Source organism: Nerophis lumbriciformis, linkage group LG30 (genome assembly GCF_033978685.3).
Source record: "Nerophis lumbriciformis linkage group LG30, RoL_Nlum_v2.1, whole genome shotgun sequence".
In the NCBI taxonomy this organism is placed as follows: domain Eukaryota; kingdom Metazoa; phylum Chordata; class Actinopteri; order Syngnathiformes; family Syngnathidae; genus Nerophis; species Nerophis lumbriciformis.
This window is the reverse complement of record NC_084577.2, coordinates 12,493,803-12,515,156: the sequence shown is the minus strand read 5'-3', so window position 1 is coordinate 12,515,156 and position 21,354 is coordinate 12,493,803. Positions and strand designations below refer to the sequence as shown.

At 36.3% G+C, this 21,354-nt stretch overlaps 1 protein-coding gene across 1 annotated transcript; it reads right to left on the bottom strand.

The window, feature by feature from the left end:
- Positions 1-1,562: 1,562 nt before the first annotated feature.
- LOC133572682 (T-cell surface glycoprotein CD3 epsilon chain-like) lies at positions 1,563-21,141 on the bottom strand. Its single transcript, XM_061925574.1, has 5 exons — positions 21,005-21,141; positions 18,581-18,778; positions 18,381-18,506; positions 11,164-11,201; positions 1,563-4,586 (listed from the first exon to the last, which is right to left on the bottom strand). The coding sequence occupies exons 1-5, from the start codon at positions 21,069-21,071 to the stop codon at positions 4,527-4,529; spliced, it is 489 nt and encodes a 162-aa protein (XP_061781558.1). The 5' UTR covers positions 21,072-21,141; the 3' UTR covers positions 1,563-4,526.
- Between the last annotated feature and the right edge of the window lie 213 nt (positions 21,142-21,354).

The window sequence follows — 21,354 nt, the reverse complement described above, 5'->3', positions numbered from 1 at the left end:
ATCAAATTCTAAAGTTAATGATTATTTGCAAAAAAAAAAAATGTTTATCAGTTTGAACATCAAATATGTTGTCTTTGTAGCATATTCAACTGAATATGGGTTGAAAATGATTTGCAAATCATTGTATTCCGTTTATATTTACATCTAACACAATTTCCCAACTCATATGGAAACGGGGTTTGTACAACCAATAGTACGTTAATGTTAAATCTTACTTGTGAAAAGTAATCCCCCGATTCCTATTTTCAACAGTCCGCTCATTTGAGCAGGAAAACGCTGAACACCAGCCCGGCATCTTTCTTTTCTACCTGTCAACTGTTAGTTACGGCTGCTCGCCGGCTCCTTATCACCACTTCAAGATGGCGGCCAAATTGCTCGCGTCACAGCAACCAATGCTGCGTCTACTTATATGATGTCTATGGTTAAAACGTCATTGCAAACATGGCAATCTGTTGCGTCCACTGCAGTTCGCTACCTTATTCATACTTTTTGTCAAGTGATTTTTTTTAAGCAGGGTTGCATGAGGTACCTACACATAACGTTACGTTAGTCAATGTATCACACACAGTAACGTAACGTTAGACGGCGGTCAGCAGCACCATGTATTTTAGCCACCTGCAAAAAGACAAACAGTCAAATAAAGGTCAGTTAAAATGTATACTATATTAAGAATATGTGTACATATTGCAAAGGGCCCTGACATCTAAAAAGTACAACTCTGTTCATTGTTTTGTTCATGTATTTATTATGTTTTTCATGTGTACGCACACATCAACACACATACAGTATGAGATGAGTTCAATGAGATAAGGTAAGAACAGGATAGAAACTGCTGTGGAAACTAGTTACAATGCAATATGCCATGGAAATACAATGTTAACACTTTTGTGCAAATAAGTACAGTTGCACTTGTTTTTTCAAATGTGTTTATTCTGTAAAGGAATGAGTTAAATGTTTAAAATGACTGGTTAATAGTGCTATTATGAAGTGCAATGTCAGCACTATTTTTTTCCCTGCAATTTTAAATGCACTTGTTTTAATAAATAAATACAGCGTTTTAAAAGCATACACAATCTGTGTAAATATATTAGTCTGTGGTTAAAAGGATTTGAAAGGACTCGAAACTCAAAATGCAGGACTTGGGACTTGACTTGAGACTTGCCAGTCTTGACTTTGGACTTGACTCGGGACTTGCCTGTCTTGACTCGAGACTTGAGGGAAAAGACTTGAGACTTACTTGTGACTTGCAAAGCAATGACTTGGCCCCACCTCTGGTAAAATGTTAGCTTACTATTAGTAAGTGTGGGGCAGTATAGCTTGGTTGATAGAGTGGCCGTGCCAGCAACATGAGGGTTCCAAGTTCGATCCTCTCTTCCGCCATCCTAGTCACTGCCGTTGTGTCCTTGGGCAAGACACTTTACCCACCTGCTCCCAGTGCCACCCACACTGGTTTAAATGTAACTTAGATATTGGGTTTCACTATGCGCTTTGAGTCACTAGAGAAAAGCGCTATATAAATATAATTCACTCACTCACTCACACTAGTAAAATGTTAGCTTACTATCAGTAAAATGTTTTTATTGAACAATGAACATACATAAATAATGTACAAACTCATTGAGGCACTTCCAATACAATGCGATTTTCAATGTTTTATACAGGTTGAGCATTTTACATAATAAATCTAATTAAACAAAATCCTCATACAAACAAAACCTGTTAAAAAAGTAAAAGTAAATATAAGAATACAAATGAGATTAAAATATACATCAAATAAATAAAAAAACTGAGCTCATCTAAAAAAGCTTAAATTCCTCCCAAAAAAATAACAATTGACTTTTATGTATGAAAAAATGTAGCTTGCAACATAACTACATTACCAAACACTTCTAGGTTGCTATATTTAAATAAAATGCCAAATGCAATCACTTTTATAGTAAATGTGGACATCTCTAAACCTTTTTATCTTTCAGCCAACCTCTGATCTCCTCCCAAAACAAATGTACAGCATCACATTCCACAAATTAATGATTCACATCCACTATTGCATTATATATAAAACAGTTGTCAACCATATTGTTACATTTTCATAAAATCAGTAACACGGGTATATTGCATTAATAACTTTGCTCACGGTAAGTAAAATGTTAGCTTTCAAATAGTAAAATGTTAGCTTACTATTAGTCAAATTTAGCTCACTGTCAGTAAAATGTGAGCTTACTCTCAATAAAGTTATGGTACAAAGAAAATGAATGATAGCAAGAAAATGTTACATAGGTGTTTACAGTACATGGGGAAAACAGTTTTATTAAAGCATATTCATTTATAACTATATAACAGTGAGTTGAGATGTTGCATAATTTAAAAAAAAAGCGAAGTTTTTTTTGCAAATGCTAAAAAAAAAAAACATCCGTTGTGTTATAACTTATTAAATGATGGCAAATATTATGGAGGGTCAAATGAAACAAAATAAAATAAATAAACAACTACTTAAATGTGTCAATGATTATTTACAATTGGATTTATATAAAATTGTATTAAATATGTGAATTTATTATTTTAATATTTAACAAAGTATTTGAATACTTATTTCATAATTTAATGACTTATTACTTGATTTGTTAGTTATTTTATGATTTAAAGAATTGTTTCATGATTTATTCAACTATTTCCAATATTTGACCTGTCAAACTCAGCCGTGAAGGACTTTGATGCGTCACTTTGATGGATAAAATACATTCATGAAGCACTCAAAATCATGACAGCGTTAAAAATAATAAAATTGTGAAATAATTGCATCAATAGTAATTCAATAATTAAACATGTAATGATTAAACATTAAATGAATAATTGACATCTTTCTTTTTTTAACACATTTATCTATTTAATTCCAATTTTAATTAATTGAGGACATATATGTCCCATTTGACCATCCATCAAACATAACATTTTAAATTAATTAACATAATACAGCGGAACTTTTAACGATTTATTGGACTGTACAACACGACTCAATTTTGTGAGACTTCCACTCAGTGATTGTCGAACTGATTAATGATTTGTTTTGCTTCTTCGTTATCTTTTTATGTCATACAGAGATTTCCAAAGAAGAAACGTGTGACAGAGTCATAATCAAATATGGGAAATGCCTCTTGATTGCTCAGCAAATTATGACTAAAGCAACCACACGTTACTAAAATAATAATAAAAAACAAAACAAAATGGTATTTGCGTTTAAAAATGAGGGAAGTTTTCTAGAAAAAAGCAGAAAAGTCCGGTTTTCCAGCTTTCCAGACTTCCTACTGTGTCGCTGTTATGAAGGCCTGACTGTACTCGACAGGATGTGTTCCGGAGCCAGCTGAAAATGTCAGGGTTTCCGGCATTGCCCTCTCACTACCGGAGAGGTTTTTATTTTTTTGGTCACGGAATTTCCAGTTCAGAAAATGTAGAGAAGGGTAAAATACGGTGGTTTTGACAGGGTTGATGGGTATGATAGACTCTCACTTCACATGCAAACTGCAAAAATGACCTGAAAGTAAGGTTAAAAATATTTGACTAACAAGATAGCCTACTTTTTATCTCTTACTACACATGTTTTACCTTAGCTGTAACCTTAATGAGCTCATATACATTTTTTTTGTGGCAGTGTATTAATTAAAGTTATGGATGAGTCCACGCCCCCCCTTTTTATACGTAGCATTTAACTTCTTTTTACACTTTTATTCCAGGTAAGAACATTTAACCTGCTTTCAGTGAGCTGCCCTATATGCTAAGCATTTAACAGACAGTTGTATTTTCTTTATTTACATAGTTGTTTGATTATATAATTGATTATTTATAGTCAAGGTTTCTGTGGTTTATCCGTTATACAGTGCTCAATACCGGGGTAGAGCGGAATATACGTTAGGTCAGGGAAAAACACAGAGGCTATTCTATCCCGACAAGCCTGTTTTGCAGGTTTCTCTGCTCTTCAGGGGGAATAACCTGCAAAACAGGCTTGTAGGGATGAAATAGCCCTTTTTTCCGCACCTAACGTATAATTGTTTATTTAGATTTCTATTACTTAATAATAAACATTTTAAAATCCAAACAAATCGGAGCGTTTATAAAAACAGTCTCTTAGCCATATTTGTGATGTGTATAATCTAATGCATTCTTGCATAAGCAGAGTGGCATAAGAGTTCACTTTCAACACAATGTGTTTCATACTAAATATCAACTGTATATACAGTATACTAAATTATTGACTAAACAAGTTGTGCCGTGATCCTAGTTTGTGTGATGATGTCTGTTAATGTAATATTGCCAATGATCTGTCAGAATCACTATTCTTGACGCCTGTATAAAATCTATGATTGACTATATATATATATATATATATATATATATATATATATATATATATATATATATATATTTCCACATTGCCAGCATATGAGGAAACCAGGAAAAAAAAGTTTCCAAGTCTTCCGTCCGTCTTTTGCAGTTGTTTGTCTTCGCCGGTGAAACCTTTCAACTTCCCACCCTCATCTCGTTTTTATGTTGTTTAGGGAGGAGTATGCATCCTGGCCATGTATGTTCAGGGGCTGCCAATGAAAGAGGAGTGACAGTGTCAGAGACTCAGTGCATAAATAATATCAATTCCAGACTCTAAGCCGCTACTTTTTTCCTACGCTTTGAACCCTGCGGCTTCTAAAATGATTTATGGCTTTTTCTCAGCTTGCGGCTATGATAAAAATAATTTGATAGAAAAACAAAAAACAAGCAAAAACACTGAGAGGGTGTTTTATTGTTTGTGCTATGGCACCATCTTTTGGACAAGTTCGCTCACTGCAGGTGCTGCAGTGTCCCTCCGTTTACCGCCAGTGCTTTTTTTTCTGTCTTCTAGCCGTCCATAGCGTTCCTACTCGTATGGATTCTTCATCACTCCAAGCAACATTTGTAAGTTTTCCAGTATAACTAAAACTGTTGTGATGTCTGTAGGAGTGTTTTCATGCATATTTGCACGTGCTATTGTAATGTAATGACGCTAGCGTCATTAGCTAATATGCTAACACGTTTACAAGTGTCTGTGTTAGGGATGTCCTGATCCGATATTTGGATCGGATCGGCTGCCGATATTTGCCAAAAATTGCGTATCGGCAAGGCATGGGAAAATGCCGATCCAGATCCAATTTAAAAATAAAAACTCTGGTCCGTGTTTTCCAAATCATTGATTTAAATAATACATTCCACTTTTCTGCTGCTCCGTAATTTCCGTTCCGCATTTTCCAGCACACCTTCAACACATCCACAGGTCTGTGAATTCTCACGCAGTTGCTTTTAGCTGCTGGCATTACACGACAGGCTCTTCTCACTCTTTCCTGTGTCTCCCTCTCACAGACAGCAAGTGCACCTTCTTACACACGTCACATACTGTCACGTCATACGTCACATACTGTCACGACACACGTCACATACGTATACGTCCTCCCCGAGCAGAGAGGTAGCAGCATGGCTAACGTTAGCTGTGATGCTAGCGCAGCCGTGTGACCAACGCTCCCTCTAAGGTGCTCGCCTGTGCAATTGCGCACTGTTTAAGCGTCCTCTGCGCATAGCAAATCTATGCCACGCACAAAATCAAATAAAAAAATAAGCGCATAACAATTTTCGACACACGGACACGACAGAGAAAACAGTTTTCGTCATCATTGTTCAAATATTGTGACGTCTGTCGAGACGCTTATCTCCATTCGGTGCCACACGTCCACACCATCAAAATGCCGAGGCAAAAATTTCCACATCAACACCGTATGAAAAAATGTGTGATTTTTTTTGTTGTGATTTCCTTCTCTGCATGAAAGTTTAAAAGTAGCATATATTAATGCAGTATGAAGAAGAATGTTTTAATGTAGACATGCAAGCCTTGAAAGAAAATTTTGAAAATCAAGACTACATTTCCTGCAAATGGGTGCATTTCTACCCTATATTTTAACTTTAGATTTATTCTCATATCAAACTCTTTTGGCTGTCTTTTTGACACTTACATCCGGCGCCCCCCTCCACACCCTGGATTATAAATAATGTAAATAATTCAATGTGATTATCTTGTGTGATGACTGTATTATGATGATAGTATATATCTGATAGTATATATCTGTATCAGGAATCAATTTAAGTGGACCCCGACTTAAACAAGTTGAAAAACGTATTCGGGTGTTACCATTTAGTGGTAAATTGTACGGAATATGTACTTCACTGTGCAACCTACTAATAAAAGTCTCAATCAATCAATCAAAACACATAGAATCATCATACTGCTGTGATTATATTCATCAAGTGTTCATTCAAGGCTAAGGCAAAATATCGAGATATATATCGTGTATCGCAATATGGCCTTAAAATATCGCAATATTAAAAAAAGGCCATATCGCTCAGCCCTAGTTCAATGATGCCATTTCTGTTTGTCATGTATAATTTTGTCTATTTTGTGTTTATCCTTGAATAAACAGGTCAGTTTCTTGTTACCAACCATTGTGTATTATTCAAACTCCCCTAATTCAGCTGGCTAGTTGTTATCAAGAGTACTAAAACCCTTTTCAACATGATTCTGACAACTAAGTAGGCTAAATAGCTTTAAACTTTAATACATGCTTGGATAGGCCAGTATCGGTCAGTATCGGTATCGGTCAGTATCGGTATCGGATCGGAAATGCAAAAACAATATCGGTATCGGATCGGAAGTGCAAAAACCTGGATCGGGACATCCCTAGTCTGTGTTAGTATTATTAACTGACAATGGCATTATTTTTGTATTTTTTCAGTTTCACATATTCCTCAGTAAATTCACCAAGACGTCACTGTGGAGTTATTGAGTCTGTTTAGCTGATTAGAGCTAGTTTTCACAGCTAGTGGGTCCATGACAATGACTTCTGTTTTGTTCTATCAATCGTTTTACTGCCGTGTTACAGACACTGTTTAGAAACAATTAGGGTATGTAAATAAACATTTACAGAATCTTACTGTGTAAATAACTCATTTCGCAACGTATATGTGGCTTATCGCCAGTTGGGCTTAACATATGGAAACTTTTTTTTCCCCTGAAATTTAGTGCGTGTGGATTTTATCCCGATGCGCTCTATAGTCTGGAAAATACGGTAAGTGCAATAAAACACGAGGGACCAAATTGGCCCTACTGTGTGAATGTGAGTGTGAATGTTGTCTGTCTATCTGTGTTGGCCCTGCGATGAGGTGGCGACTTATCCAGCCCGAATGCAGCTGAGATAGGCTCCAGCACCCCCCGTGACCCCAAAAGGGACAAGCGGTAGACAATGGATGGATGGATGGAATCTTGCTCTTTCTTTCTGAAGCAGATGTATTGTTTCAATGTTGACTATTAATGCTTCTATGGTGATAACGCTCTGCAGAGCCATTGGTTGTGCTGTCATAGAAGAAGAGCAACACAGTTTGATGTTGAATATGTCAGTCCTGTCTTTTGTTAAACCTTAGAGCAGTGGTTCTTAACCTTGTTGGAGGTACCGAACCCCACCAGTTTCATATGCGCATTCACCGAACCCTTCTTTAGTGAAAAATAAACTTTTTTTTTTTTCAAATTCAAGACAAAGTTATGTGTTTTTTTTTACTGGTGCACAAAATGAACCGTGCATGAACATCACCTTGTTCAAAGAACAAAACCAACACAGTGCATAAACTCACAACAAATTACACACCTGCAAATCAGTGTGACTTCTGCGGTTGCCGTGTACATACAGAGAAGTTTTTATTTACACTATCAATGAGTCGGATGTGTCATGACCTCCGCGGCGGAGGCTCCACCGAACCCCTGAGGCCAACTCACCGAACCCCTAGGGTTCGATCGAACCTAGGTTAAGAACCACTGCCTTAGACACTATTTGTCTGTAGGTATTGTAATGCTTATATCAGCTGTTGTTTATCAAATTGTCATAATTAGAGGTTTTTGAAAACACTAATGCTAATCACTAGAAATGTCCGATAATGGCTTTTTTGACGATATCCGATATTCTGATATTGTCCAACTCTTAATTACCGATTCCGATATCAACCGATACCGATATATACAGTCGTGGAATTAACACATTATTATGCCTAATTTTGTTGTGATGCCCCGCTGGATGCATTAAACAATGTAACAAGGTTTTCCAAAATAAATCAACTCAAGTTATGGAAAAAATATTATTGAAGTCACAAAGTGCATTATTTTTTTAACATGCCTCAAAACAGCAGCTTGGAATTTGGGACATGCTCTCCCTGAGAAAGCATGAGGAGGTTGAGGTGGGCGGGGTTGAGGGGAGCGGGGGGTGTATATTGTAGCGTCCCGGAAGAGTTAGTGCTGCAAGGGGTTCTGGGTATTTGTTCTGTTGTGTTTATGTTGTGTTACGGTGCGGATGTTCTCCCGAAATGTGTTTGTCATTCTTGTTTGGTGTGGGTTCACAGTGTGGCGCATATTTGTAACAGTGTTAAAGTTGTTTATACGGCCACCCTCAGTGTGACCTGTATGGCTTTTGACCAAGTTTGCATTGCATTCACTTGTGTATGTGAAAAGCCGTAGATATTATGTGATTGGGCCGGCACGCAAAGGCAGTGCCTTTAAGGCACGCCCCCAATATTGTTGTCTGGGTGGAAATCGGGAGAAATTCGGGAGAATGGTTACCCCGGGAGATTTTCGAGAGGGCCACTGAAATTTGGGAGTTTCCCGGGAAAATCGGGAGGGTTGGCAAGTATGACTGGGAGACGCAACTGCTCTGTACTTCTCCCTACGTCCGTGTACCACTCCGTACAGCGTCGTTTTAAAAAGTCATAAATTTTACTTTTTGAAACCGATACCGATAATTTCCCATTTTACATTTTAAAGCATTTATCGGCAGTCCGATATTATCAGACATCTCTACTAATCACTGTAGTGCAGGGATGTCAAACTTGTTTTCATTGAGGGCCACATGGCAGTTATGGCTGCCATCAGAGGGCCGCTTGTAACAGTGAATAATGTATGAATATGCCTCTGGATTTCATTATTAATTATATACAATTTTTTAAGTAGACTGTTGATTTTACTGTAAAAACTTTACATTTACAAAATTTTACTGTAAAATATACTGGGTTTTTTTTGTTTTTTTTACAACATTTTACGGTAAATGGAAAAACAACTTAGTTGCCAGAATTTGTGTGTTAAATTTACATATGTTTTTTTACAACATTATATTGTTAATGGGAAAACAGTACAAGTTCTTTTTCATTTCTGGCAACTTAGCTGCCAGTTCTTCTACGGCAGGGGTCACCAACCTTTTTGAAACCAAAAGCTACTTCTTGGGTACTGATTAATGCGAAGGGCTACCAGTTTGATACACACTTAAATTAATTGCCAGAAATAGCCAATTTGCTCAATTTACCTTTAACTCTATGTTATTATTAATAATTAATGATATTTATCTTTGTGGAAACACTGATCATCTTAATGATTTCTCACAATAAATATATATAGAAACAGATAAATATCGTTATGCAACACTTTATTTTTACATTTTTTCTAAGTGCACATTAAAAAAAGAATTTATGGAACATCATTAGTAATTTTTCCTGATTAAGATTAATTTTAGAATTTTGATGACATGTTTTAAATAGGATAAAATCCAATCTGCATTTTGTTAGAATATATAACAAATTGGACCAAGCTATATTTCTAACAAAGACAAATCATTATTCATTATTATAATAAGTTTGAATAAATATTTCACAAATATTCCTCGTCGAAAAAACATAAACTAAAATGAAGAATTAAATTAAAATGTATTTATTATTCTTTACAATGAAAAAAATTAATTTACTTGAACATTGATTTAAATTGTCAGGAAAGAAAAGGAAGGAATTTAAAAGGAAAAAAGGTATATGTGTTTAAAAATCCTAAAATCATTTTTAAAGTTGTATTTTTTCTCTAAAATTGTTTTTCTGAAAGTTACAAGAAGCAAAGTAAAAAAAATAAATGAATTTATTTAAAGAAGTGAAGACCAAGTCTTTAAAATATTTTCTTGGATTTTCAAATTCTATTTGAGTTTTGTCTCTCTCAGAATTAAAAATGTGGAGCAAAGCGAGACCAGCTTGCTAGTAAATAAATACAATTAAAAAAAAAATAGAGGCAGCTCACTGGTAAGTGCTGCTATTTGAGCTATTTTTAGAACAGGCCAGCGGGCGACTCATCTGGTCCTTACGGGCAACCTGATGCCCGCGGGCACCGCGTTGGTGACCCCTGTTCTACAGTAAAAAACAAATGTACCGTCTTTCCATTTACAGTAATACACCGTTAAAAACAACAACCGTAGATTTTACAGTCAAAAACTGGCAGCTCAGTCAACAGAATTTTAACGTAAAAAAAAAACAGTAGTAGTTTTTTTTCAATTTACAGTAATATGCTGTCAAGAACAACGTAACATTAATTGTCATTTTTATTAATTTGATGGGTAGTTTTCTGTAAAGTTAAGTATTTCTATGTATTCTTATTTAGACAAAAACATGTTTGGAAAGTATGATAATATACTGTAATATTTGTTGCAATATTGGATACTGTTAGTCCAAAATGCATGCAATTTCAAGCAGTACATACATTTTTTCTGTCAAAATTGAAAAAAAATCAATTACATTTAGTGAGAAAATATTAAGTACTTTATTGACACATATCATTTCCAGGTGTTTACGGGCCAGATAAAATGATGTCATTTATTTTAAATGAAATGATTTTGTATCTTGTGTAAGTTAAAATTGACATGCTTTATTTTTGTGTGCTCAGCTTCAACAGCGCTTCAAAGTGCTTAAATTGGAATATTAATATAATATTGATATTTATTATACTGTACATCAAAAGTTGATGAGGTTTTTTTGTGTGAGTTGTATTCCTGGTGCAACACTTCTTTGGTAGTAAGTGCAATAAAGGAGCGCTTGGTCTCACGAGATTATATTGGGAGTTTGTCATAGAAGTAGTACAATTACTGCAATTAATGGAAAATTAGAAAATATATATATCAAGGTGTGTGTCTCAATCCAAAATATTGATCGGACCTCGTATCTTTAGAGTCTTCAGTTTGAATGTGAATAATATTGTGTGATTTTACTGTTTATCTTGGAGTATGTTACATTGGGTTACCCTGTACTTACCTCATAGTCAGGTGAGGGTGGCACTGGACCTCCAATTGCTGCAAGAATATCACACAAATTATGGTTATTTATACATTTAAAAATAATTGTCTACATGTGCGTAATTTGTCAGATTCTGTTTTAACCGAATATCAGAGTTTCTACCCCTCCAGGACAGTTTGAATAATGTGTGGAGAATGCATATATTTTTAAAAGTTCTTTTTTTTTTTTATCCATAGTCATGTTTAAAGCAGCTAATATTTTCCCATGTGTACACTTTGTGTTTTTCCTTATGCTTGTTAGTGAACTCTGTGTTTCACCTTGAATACCTGGAATGTCTGTTGGGAGTATAATGTACTCCCTTTTTGTGGAGAAGGCCTTATCAGTTTAGACAAAAAGGCTGTATTTCTTTCTGGGCAGGAGGGGGCTGTTTTCATACTAAATAAGCTGACTCTTTCCGTTTGATTTTTAGACCGCTTCATGATGCTGCTATTAACGCATTGTAAGGCTGGTCTCCTAAAGCTTTAGTAAAACTTGAAAATATTGCTATTCTGTCTTGGTGGTCCTTCGAACTCTACATATATGTCAAGGGTGTTTTATTCCCTGAGAGGAAAACTGGTCGGACGCAACACATGAAAACCATTAGGTTGTAGCTTTGCATCGCCCGGTAGTTTATGTCATCGCCACTTACAAGCAGACCAAGACGGATGTGATTTTCTTTGTACCTCCAGCAGTTGCTTGGTATAAATCACACGGTAAAGTCAGAAATGCAGTCAGTACCTTGACATAAGTGTTCAAAACCTGTACATAGATAAGGTTATGGTGTTAGTTTTTTTTGAATATGCATACAATTACAATATGATTCATCACATGTTTACAGTTTTTCATGATAACATGGCTGAAAAGGAGTAAGAAGAAGCACAGCTCATTTAATTCTCGCTCTCTTTGTTTCATTGCAATTTCTAACACATTCGTTGGTACTCAGTCTGTAACACAACAGTGAATAGATAGATACATGAGTCAGTAAATAAGTATTAATTACAGAAATAAACAATGAATACAGTTTTCCTTTAATTATCTCATTCACACAATGAGATAAATAAGATTATCTCATTTTTAAATAAGGTTCAAAATGTTTATCAGGATTCTTCCTCCTTGTACTTTGTAAACAATGTGAACAGTTTTTTTTAAATTGGATCATTTTAGCACACGGTTTGATTCCATAATTCCATAATTTAATTCCACATACTGATATACTGAAGGTCTTAAGTGCTGTATGTGCATACAAAAGTTTTAAATTACATTTTCCTCTAAGGTTATCCCTCCTCTTTTTTTGAGAAGAATTGTTGTACATTCTTGGGTATCAGGTTATAGTTTGCTTTGAACATCATTTTAGCTGTTTGCAAATGCACCAAATCATTGAATTTCCACCCATCCATCCATTTTCTACCGCTTGACCCTTTTGGGGTTGCGGGGGTTGCTGGAGCCTATCTCAGCTGCAATATTTTTATTACATAAAGGGTTTGAATGTTCTTTATATCCAACATTATTATTCCATCCATCCATCCATCCATTTTCTACCACTTATTCCCTTCGGGGTCACGGGGGGCGCTGGAGCCTATCTCAGCTACAATCGGGCGGAAGGCGGGGTACACCCTGGACAAGTCGCCATCTCATCGCAGGGCCAACACAGATAGACAGACAACATTCACACCCACATTCACACACTAGGGCCAATTTAATGTTGCCAATCAACCTATCCCCAGGTGCATGTCTTTGGAGGTGGGAGGAAGCCGGAGTACCCGGAGGGAACCCACGCAGTCACGGGGAGAACATGCAAACTCCACACAGAAAGATCCCGAGGCTGGGATTGAACTCACGACTACTCAGGACCTTCGTATTGTGAGGCAGACGCACTAACCCCTCTGCCACCGTGCTGCCCTATTATTATTATTCCAATTGATCTTTAAAAAAAAAATAAATAAATAAATAAATAAACAAAATAAAAAGATTATTATTCCAATTGATCTTTTTTATAACACCGTTAGTGAATGAAGCGCACACTTGTAGTTGTTTCCCCATATTTCTACACAATAACTCAGATATGGTAACAGTAGAGAATATGGAGTGATTTTTTGTCCAGAACATATTTTGCTTTATTCATTATTAACGTGTTTCTTGCTACTTTAGGTATTTTTTTAATGACATTTCCAATTCATTTTATCGTCTATTATTACACCCAAAATTGGTTACTTTTACTCTTTCAATGTCTGGTCCGACTATTTGTATTTGTGTTTGACTTACCCTTCTGCTTTTACCAAATAGGATTATTCTAGTTTTACTTTAATTAAAAGACAGTCTGCTTTTGTAAAACCATCATTTTAATTTTGTTCATTTCATCTGTTATTATTTGTATTAGCTTCTGTGTGTTCTCTCCTGGACAAAACGCAGTCGTGTCTTCTGCGAACATAGTCTAAGTTACTACAATACACCATTCCCATTAATAGTTGGTAATAAGTCAACATTGTCAGCCATTTGTTCTATTCACTGTATGTACAGTAAGTACTTTGCTCTGACCTAATATCTTTCTCACTTTCCTATCGTCTGTCCAATCTTAGTGAGTCCATTCTGCCAGACTGTCCACGTGTTTGGTAGATTTTGTTCACACAGAGCAAAAATAGGAGGCGTTGCTAATTTTCAAGACAATGATATATGAGGCATAGTTTGTCTATTCGTCCTATTTTTATACCTCCTGTGTTCGCCCTGTGATGAGCTGGCGACTTGTCCAGGGTGTACCCCGCCTTCTGCCTGAGTGCAGCTAGGATAGGCTCCAACCCCCTCACGATCCGAAAGGGACATGTGGTAAACATTTATGTATGGATGGATGGATTGTCTTGAACTGATATTGAAAACGTGATTTAAAGATGGTTTATTTTGTCCTTGAAAATATTTTGTCTTGAACAGAAAAGGGTTTTCTAATAATTGGATCAATGCAGTATTTTTATTAAATTAAAAAAAAAAAAAAAATGTAATGACGAGTAAAGAAATTGTGACATATGTTTCTCTTCTATACAAACATCTACACAAGATTTATATTTAATTGTATTTTACAAACGTAGATTTAGACATATAAAAATAAAACATTCACTCTTTTATCTCAGAGGTGTCAAAGTCGTTTTCATTGAGGGCCACGTCGCAGTCGTGTTTGGCCCCGGAGGGCCGCTTCTAACAGTGAATAATATTATTACACATTTTTTAATGCATTTTATTAGTAGATTTTTTTTTAAACTAAAATGTAAAAAAAATATGGTAAGTTGTAACAATTTTGCCTCAAAATTTTGTGTATATTACTATAAATGGATAAACAGTACTGCTGTTTTTATGGTTAAAAAAAGGCAGCTCAGTTACCAGAATTTTACTGTAAATTTTACCTTTGTTTTTTTTTAGTGTGAATAAAAAAAAAATTCAATATTACAGTAAAACTTTGGCACCTGAGCTGTCAGTTTTTTTGTGTGTTTTTTTATTTTATTTTTTACCACAAATCAACAACATTTTTCGGTGTATTACTGTAAATGCCAAAACGGCACCACAGTTTATTACAGTAAAACATTTTTTTTTTATTTACAGAAAAATGCTGTAAAAACCACAGTACATTTTACAATTGTACCATGAAATCTATTGCTACTTTTACATTGCACAAGTTGATGGACAACTTGCTTTGAAATCATTATTATTAGTATTTATTTCTATTTAAAAATGGCTTGAATGTTTGATAATATATTTTTGCATAATTACACAATATTCATCCATCCATCTTCTTCCGCTTATCCGAGGTCGGGTCGCGGGGGCAGCAGCCTAAGCAGGGAAGCCCAGACTTCCCTCTCCCCAGCCACTTCGTCCAGCTCCTCCCGGGGGATCCCGAGGCGTTCTCAGGCCAGCCGGGAGACATAGTCTTCCCAACGTGTCCTGGGTTTTCCCCGTGGCCTCCTACCGGTCGGACGTGCCCTAAACACCTCCCGAGGGAGGCGATCGGGTGGCATCCTGACCAGATGCCCGAACCACCTCATCTGGCTCCTCTCGATGTGGAGGAGCAGCGGCTTTACTTTGAGCTCCCCCCGGATGACAGAGCTTCTCACCCTATCTCTAAGGGAGAGCCCTGCCACCCGGCGGAGGAAACTCATTTCGGCCGCTTGTACCCGTAAGTTAACATAATTTGCGATTACAAAATAGAAAATAATACATTTGGTAAGAAAAGTTACAGTACTTTATTGATACATTGTTTCCAAGCTTTGGAGGGCCAAATAAAATGAAGTGGTGGGCCACAACTGGCCCCCGGGCCTTGAGTTTGACACCAGTGTATTAGATGGTTCAATTTGTGCAGTTACTCGTTTTAGTGTAGTGGTATCCCGATCCCATATCAGTAAAAAACAAGTATCGGATTAAATCGGCTTATATCTAAAATGATTAATGCAAGCAGTCCTGCACATTGTTTACTTGTGCAAAGCTGGAAAGCCAGTTAACAGCTAAAGGTCCACAAATAAGCACACAAGGTTGGTCTTTTAAAGAAGGTAAACATGGGAGGCGACAGGCAATAGCTAAGAAGGAACACTTGCATGATAACTGTCCTAAAGTAAACAATATTGCAGTCCAAAACACCCATTTGTTAATATAAACAAGTATCAAATAATCATAGTTGCATATTACTTGCAGATACAAAGTTTCCAAGGCAGAAACGTATTAGAATGTATCCAGTAACATATGTGTCTGCATCATTTAATTTACTGCATCATGACCTTAACTTAATGAATTATTGTGGCCACTTGGTGTTGCCAAAAAAATATTACCACTCCACGTGAACATAAAGGGGAATTGCACTTTTTTTTGGAATTTTGCCTATAGTTGACAATATTTATGAAAGACATGACGATGGATGTATTTTATGTAATGCATTCTAAATATTAAATAAATGCGATCACAAGTCAATGGAGTCTAATGAGGGTCGCTCTATTCTGCCTATAAAGCCCTTAAAAAAATATCCAAACAACATTAAGGTTTTATATATGTACATGATGTAAGTATACATGTAATGTAGTAACAGGCACATTTATAATAACATTTAATACTTATGTATTTTGATCGTTTTAAGCCTACGTGGCGCATTAATTTAAAAAAACGCATCACAATGTTTGCCTTTTTTTTTTTAACATCACTGATTTTTGCTCACTGCAGACTTCATGAGAGCCAACAAACATAATAAAACATCACTTACTGTACAAGGTCTGCTGTCATTAGGATGCCGACTGCTCGGATGTTCATATATTCCCATTCAGATGAAGAATGACTCGTAATCCTCGTGAAAAAAGGGGGATGAAACCCAGCGTCTTTTTGTGTCGTTCTCGGCATTCCCGGGTCTAAATTGGCTGTCAAAGTGTACCAACTTGCCGCAGTGCGTTCTCATCTTTCTACTATCCAGGTGAGAGGCGTGATTTATAAGTTTGACGAGCAAGGAAACGTGGAAGCAGCTGATCAGTCGATCATGTCTACATTGGCACACAAGCTTGTGATCACGGCGCCGCCATAAATAGTTTGTCTGCGTTAGCGCTTATAATAACAATATCACTAATACTTGGTTAATATTCAAGTCACAAAATGTAAATAGAGTATTGTTGGCACTTTTTGGCTGTTATATTTTAAGTGGATTTTTATTTAGAATGCAATAAAAAAAAAATATCCGTCGTCATGTCTTTCATAAAAGTGCAGTTTTCTTTAAAGTCAACATAAATCCATTCCAGATGGAAATATTAAATAGGCTCTTTTTTTTTAGTGTACCATTGTTCTTTGAGTAATTTCACTTGATCAAGCCTAGCATTTGACACGTCAAAATAAAAAAAGCATATACAGTATGATTTGTGCTGATATCCTATCGGATATCATGAAAATATGTCTATTTTCTGCTGGATTTACTCTCTATTTTATGCTGCAGCTGTTACATATACTGTAATATAGTACATGGTAATTGTTATATATTGTATACATGATATAAACATATAATATAATATATCAGTATATATCCTATACTGCAGTGTTTTTCAACCTTTTTTGAGCCAAGGTACATTTTTGTGTTGAAAAAATGCGGAGGCACACCACCAGCAGAAATAATTTAAAAAATAAACTTGTCGCAATTGTTGGATACAACTTTAAACCATAACCGAGCACGCATTACTATAGCTCTTGTCTCAAAGTAGGTGTACTTGACTTATTTGGAGTTTTTTTGCTGTTTTCCTGTGTGTAGTGTTTTAGTTCTTGTCTTGCGCTCCTATTTTGGTGGCTTTTTCTCTTGTTTTGGTATTTTCCTGTAGCAGTTTCATGTCTTCCTTTGAGCGATATTTCCCACATCTACTTTGTTTTAGCAATCAAGAATATTTCAGTTGTTTTTATCCTTCTTTGAGGGGACATTGTTGATTGTCATGTCATGTTCGGATGTACATTGTGGACGCCGTCTTTGCTCCACAGTAAATTTTTGCTGTCGTCCAGCATTCTGTTTTTAATTTGTAGCCAATTCAGTTTTAGTTTTGTTCTGCATAGCCTTCCCTAAGCTTCAATGCCTTTTCTTAGGGGCACTCACATTTTGTTTATTTTTGGTTTAAGCATTAAACACCTTTTTGCCTGCACACTGCCTCCCGCTGTTTCCGACATCTACAAAGCAATTAGCTACCGGCTGCCACCTACTGATATGGAGGAGTATTACATGGTTACTCTGCCGAGCTCTAGACAGCACTGACACTCAACAACAACACATCATTTGCAGACTATAATTACTGGTTTGCAAAACATATTTTTAATAGGTGAAATTAGATAATCTCCCACGGCACACCAGACTGTCTCTCACGGCACACTAGTGTGCCGCGGTACAGTGGTTGAAAAGCACTGCTATACTGTACACATAATATGTAAATATTACGTATATATGTTATATTTTATATTGCTTTTAGTCTATTTTATACCTGCATTGTCCTTTCCATCTTTTCCATCATTTGTAACTGAGCTACTGTGTGGAACAATTTCCCTTGTGGATCAATAAAGTTTGTCTAAGTCTAAGGATCAATTTCGACCAATACCCAAGGGGCGCATATATTGGGACACCTTTATTCTCGTGATAGTTTTTTTATTTATTTAAAACAGGATTCTTTTATCTGTCCCACTATTACGTTTTTAAAGATCTGAATTAGAATTCTTACCCTGCGTGGCACTTCTCTTCTTGACGCACCAGTAGATCAGGATCATCACTGTTGCTGTTACACTCACATCTGCAGCAATAACCAGCCCCAACACGACGCCATCCATCTCAAAACAATGTGAGCAGCCTAGACGAAGGCGGACAAATCAGTCGGACCTCGGCAAATACGAAGATCACAAGAAATACACAACTTTTACTCACCTTTTCCTTCAACGTAGAAATAGTATTTCACGGAAGGCATTTGGGCACCGTATTCACAATGATAAAGGCCTTTGGTATTTCCATCGAAATCAACAGTGTAGGAGCTGCTTTTGGGCCCTACTTCACTTTTTCCTTGGAACCATTTCCCATCTTGTGGACATTTCATCTTGAAGCTTTCTTTCCAGAATGATACTCCACCTCGAATAAGACAGAATGACAATCACACTCTTTCAGTTGTTACTGTGTTACACCACACTAGTCCCAGCGTTGATTGCATAGGCACCGATCTACATTTCTGCCAGTGGGTGCTCGGTGTGTGTGTGTTAGTGTTGTCCCGATACCAATATTTTGATATTGGTATCAAAGGTTTTTCCGTATTTTTCAGTACTTTTCTAAATAAAGGGGACCACAAAAAATGTCATTATTCGCTTTATTTTAAAAAAAAAATCTTAGGGTACCGGTACTTTAAACATGTTTCTTATTGCAAGTTTGTCCTTAAATAAAATAGTGAACATACAAGCCAACTCGTCTTTTATTAGTAAGTAAACAAACAAAGGCTCCTAATTTAGTCAGCTGACATATGCAGTAACATATTGTGTAATTTATCACTCTATTATTTTGTCAACATTATAAGGGACAAGTGGTAGAACATTAATTATTAATCTATGTGTTCATTTGCTGTTAATATCTGCTTACTTTCTCTTTCAACATGTTCTATCGACACTTCTGTTCAAATGTAATAAACACTTATTCTTCTGATACTTTACATTAGTTTTGGATGATACCACAAATTTGGGTATCAATCTGATACCAAGTAGTTACAGGATCATACATTGGTCATATTCAAAGTCCTCATGTGTCCAGGGACATATTTCCTGAGTTTATAAACATAACATAAATTAAAAAAAAACGAAAGAAGATTTTGTGATGTTAAAAAATATTGATGTAATCATAGTAGTATCGACTAGATACGCTATTGTACGTGGTATCATTACAGTGGATGTCCTCCAATGGCGTTTGTTTATATTGTAGTGTCCTGGAAGAGTTGGAATTTTGGGAATTTGTTCTGTAGTGTTTATGTCCAAAATGTGTTTGTCGTTGTTGTTTAGTGTGGTTTCTCTATATGGCACATATTTATGACAGTGTTGGCATTGTTCATACTGCCACCCTTAGTGTAGCATGTATGGCTGTTGAGTAAGTATGCCTCTTCATTCGTACGTGGGCAGCATGTTCAAAGTCAAGATGATTGTGTCATTAGTTTATTATCGGGCACAATAAAGCCCTGGTTAGATTTTGTTAATTATAGACCAGTGGTTCTTAACCTTGTTGGAGGTACCGAACCCCACCAGTTTCATATGCGCATTCACCGAACTTTTCTTTAGTGACAATTTTTTTTTCAAATTCAAGACAAAGTTAAGTTTTTTTTACTGGTGCACAAAATGAACCGTGCGTGAACATCACCTTGTTCAAAGAACAAAACCAACACAGTGCATACACTCACAACAAATTACACACCTGAAAATCAATGTGACTTCTGCTGTTGCCGTATCTATAATACGCTGATAGGGAGAAGCTTTTATTTACACGATGAGTCGGATGTGTCTTGACCTCCGCGGCGGAGGCTCCGTCGAACCCCTGAGACTGCCTCACCGAACCCCTAGGGTTCGATCGAACCCAGGTTAAGAACCACTGTTATAGACTATTTGATTTGTGACTCTTTTATTATGTGTAACGGACCAAACACGCCATTAATTTAACAACAGGATTGATTTTTCAAAAATGATGTAAAAGAATGAAAGTTGCCGCCAATCCCAAGTGGGTGCTCGGCATTGTCCGTGGATGCTTCGGGGCCCGAGCGCCTATGGTTGATTATACATATATGTTTCTTAAAACAGACTTCTAAACAAAGTTGCAAAATAGTTGAATTTGTAAATTAACGTTGGATCCACGTTGGTGGTTGGGAAATGACCAAATGTTAACGGTCAAATTAACGTCACAACCTGACATTGGATAAATGTTGCCAAAAAGCATGTTTCGATTATAGAATATTGGTTGGGAAATTACCAAAAATTCAAACGTCAGAACCCAACATTGATTAAACACAAAGAAGCAGGTTGTTCCAATGTTAGGTTTGAGTTGCTCAACGTCAGGACCTGATTCAACAAGTTCTCAACGTTGTTTCAATGTCTTATGCCTGCTGACAGATGCTGATATCCACTAGCTAGCATGCATCTTCACTTAAACATTGGCAACATATGGATGTAAAATGGCGGTTTTAAAATCAAGAAAACTGGGGAAATTTTGCTCAAACTACCGTGACAGTAATTGTGAATTTCCAGTTTATTGTAATCACCCGACAATGAACATGTAAGTACATTATAACATATATTGCAAATATAACAATTAAAACTTGCAAATATTTACCTTGATCAGCTGCCACGGCAACTGTTATCAAGAGGTGAATCCAGGGCAGCGCAATCTTGTTTTTCATGTTTTTCTCAAGATGATATTCTTTTCTTTGCAATTTCTCAACGCGCTCATTCGATAACGAGCGAGAGATTATTTAGAGTAAGCTGTTCAATTTGGCTGCTCTCGCTGTGACAGACTCCCTCTCTGTGTTTAACACACACACATTCACAGGAAGTGCACACAAAAAATGAAGCAGTTGCGTTGATTTAAATTATCCACACGAGTGTCAACAATGTAACTAATGCTGACTCAGCTTATTTAGTCATATTTTTGTGTTGACAAAACCCTTAAAAATATCTTAGCCT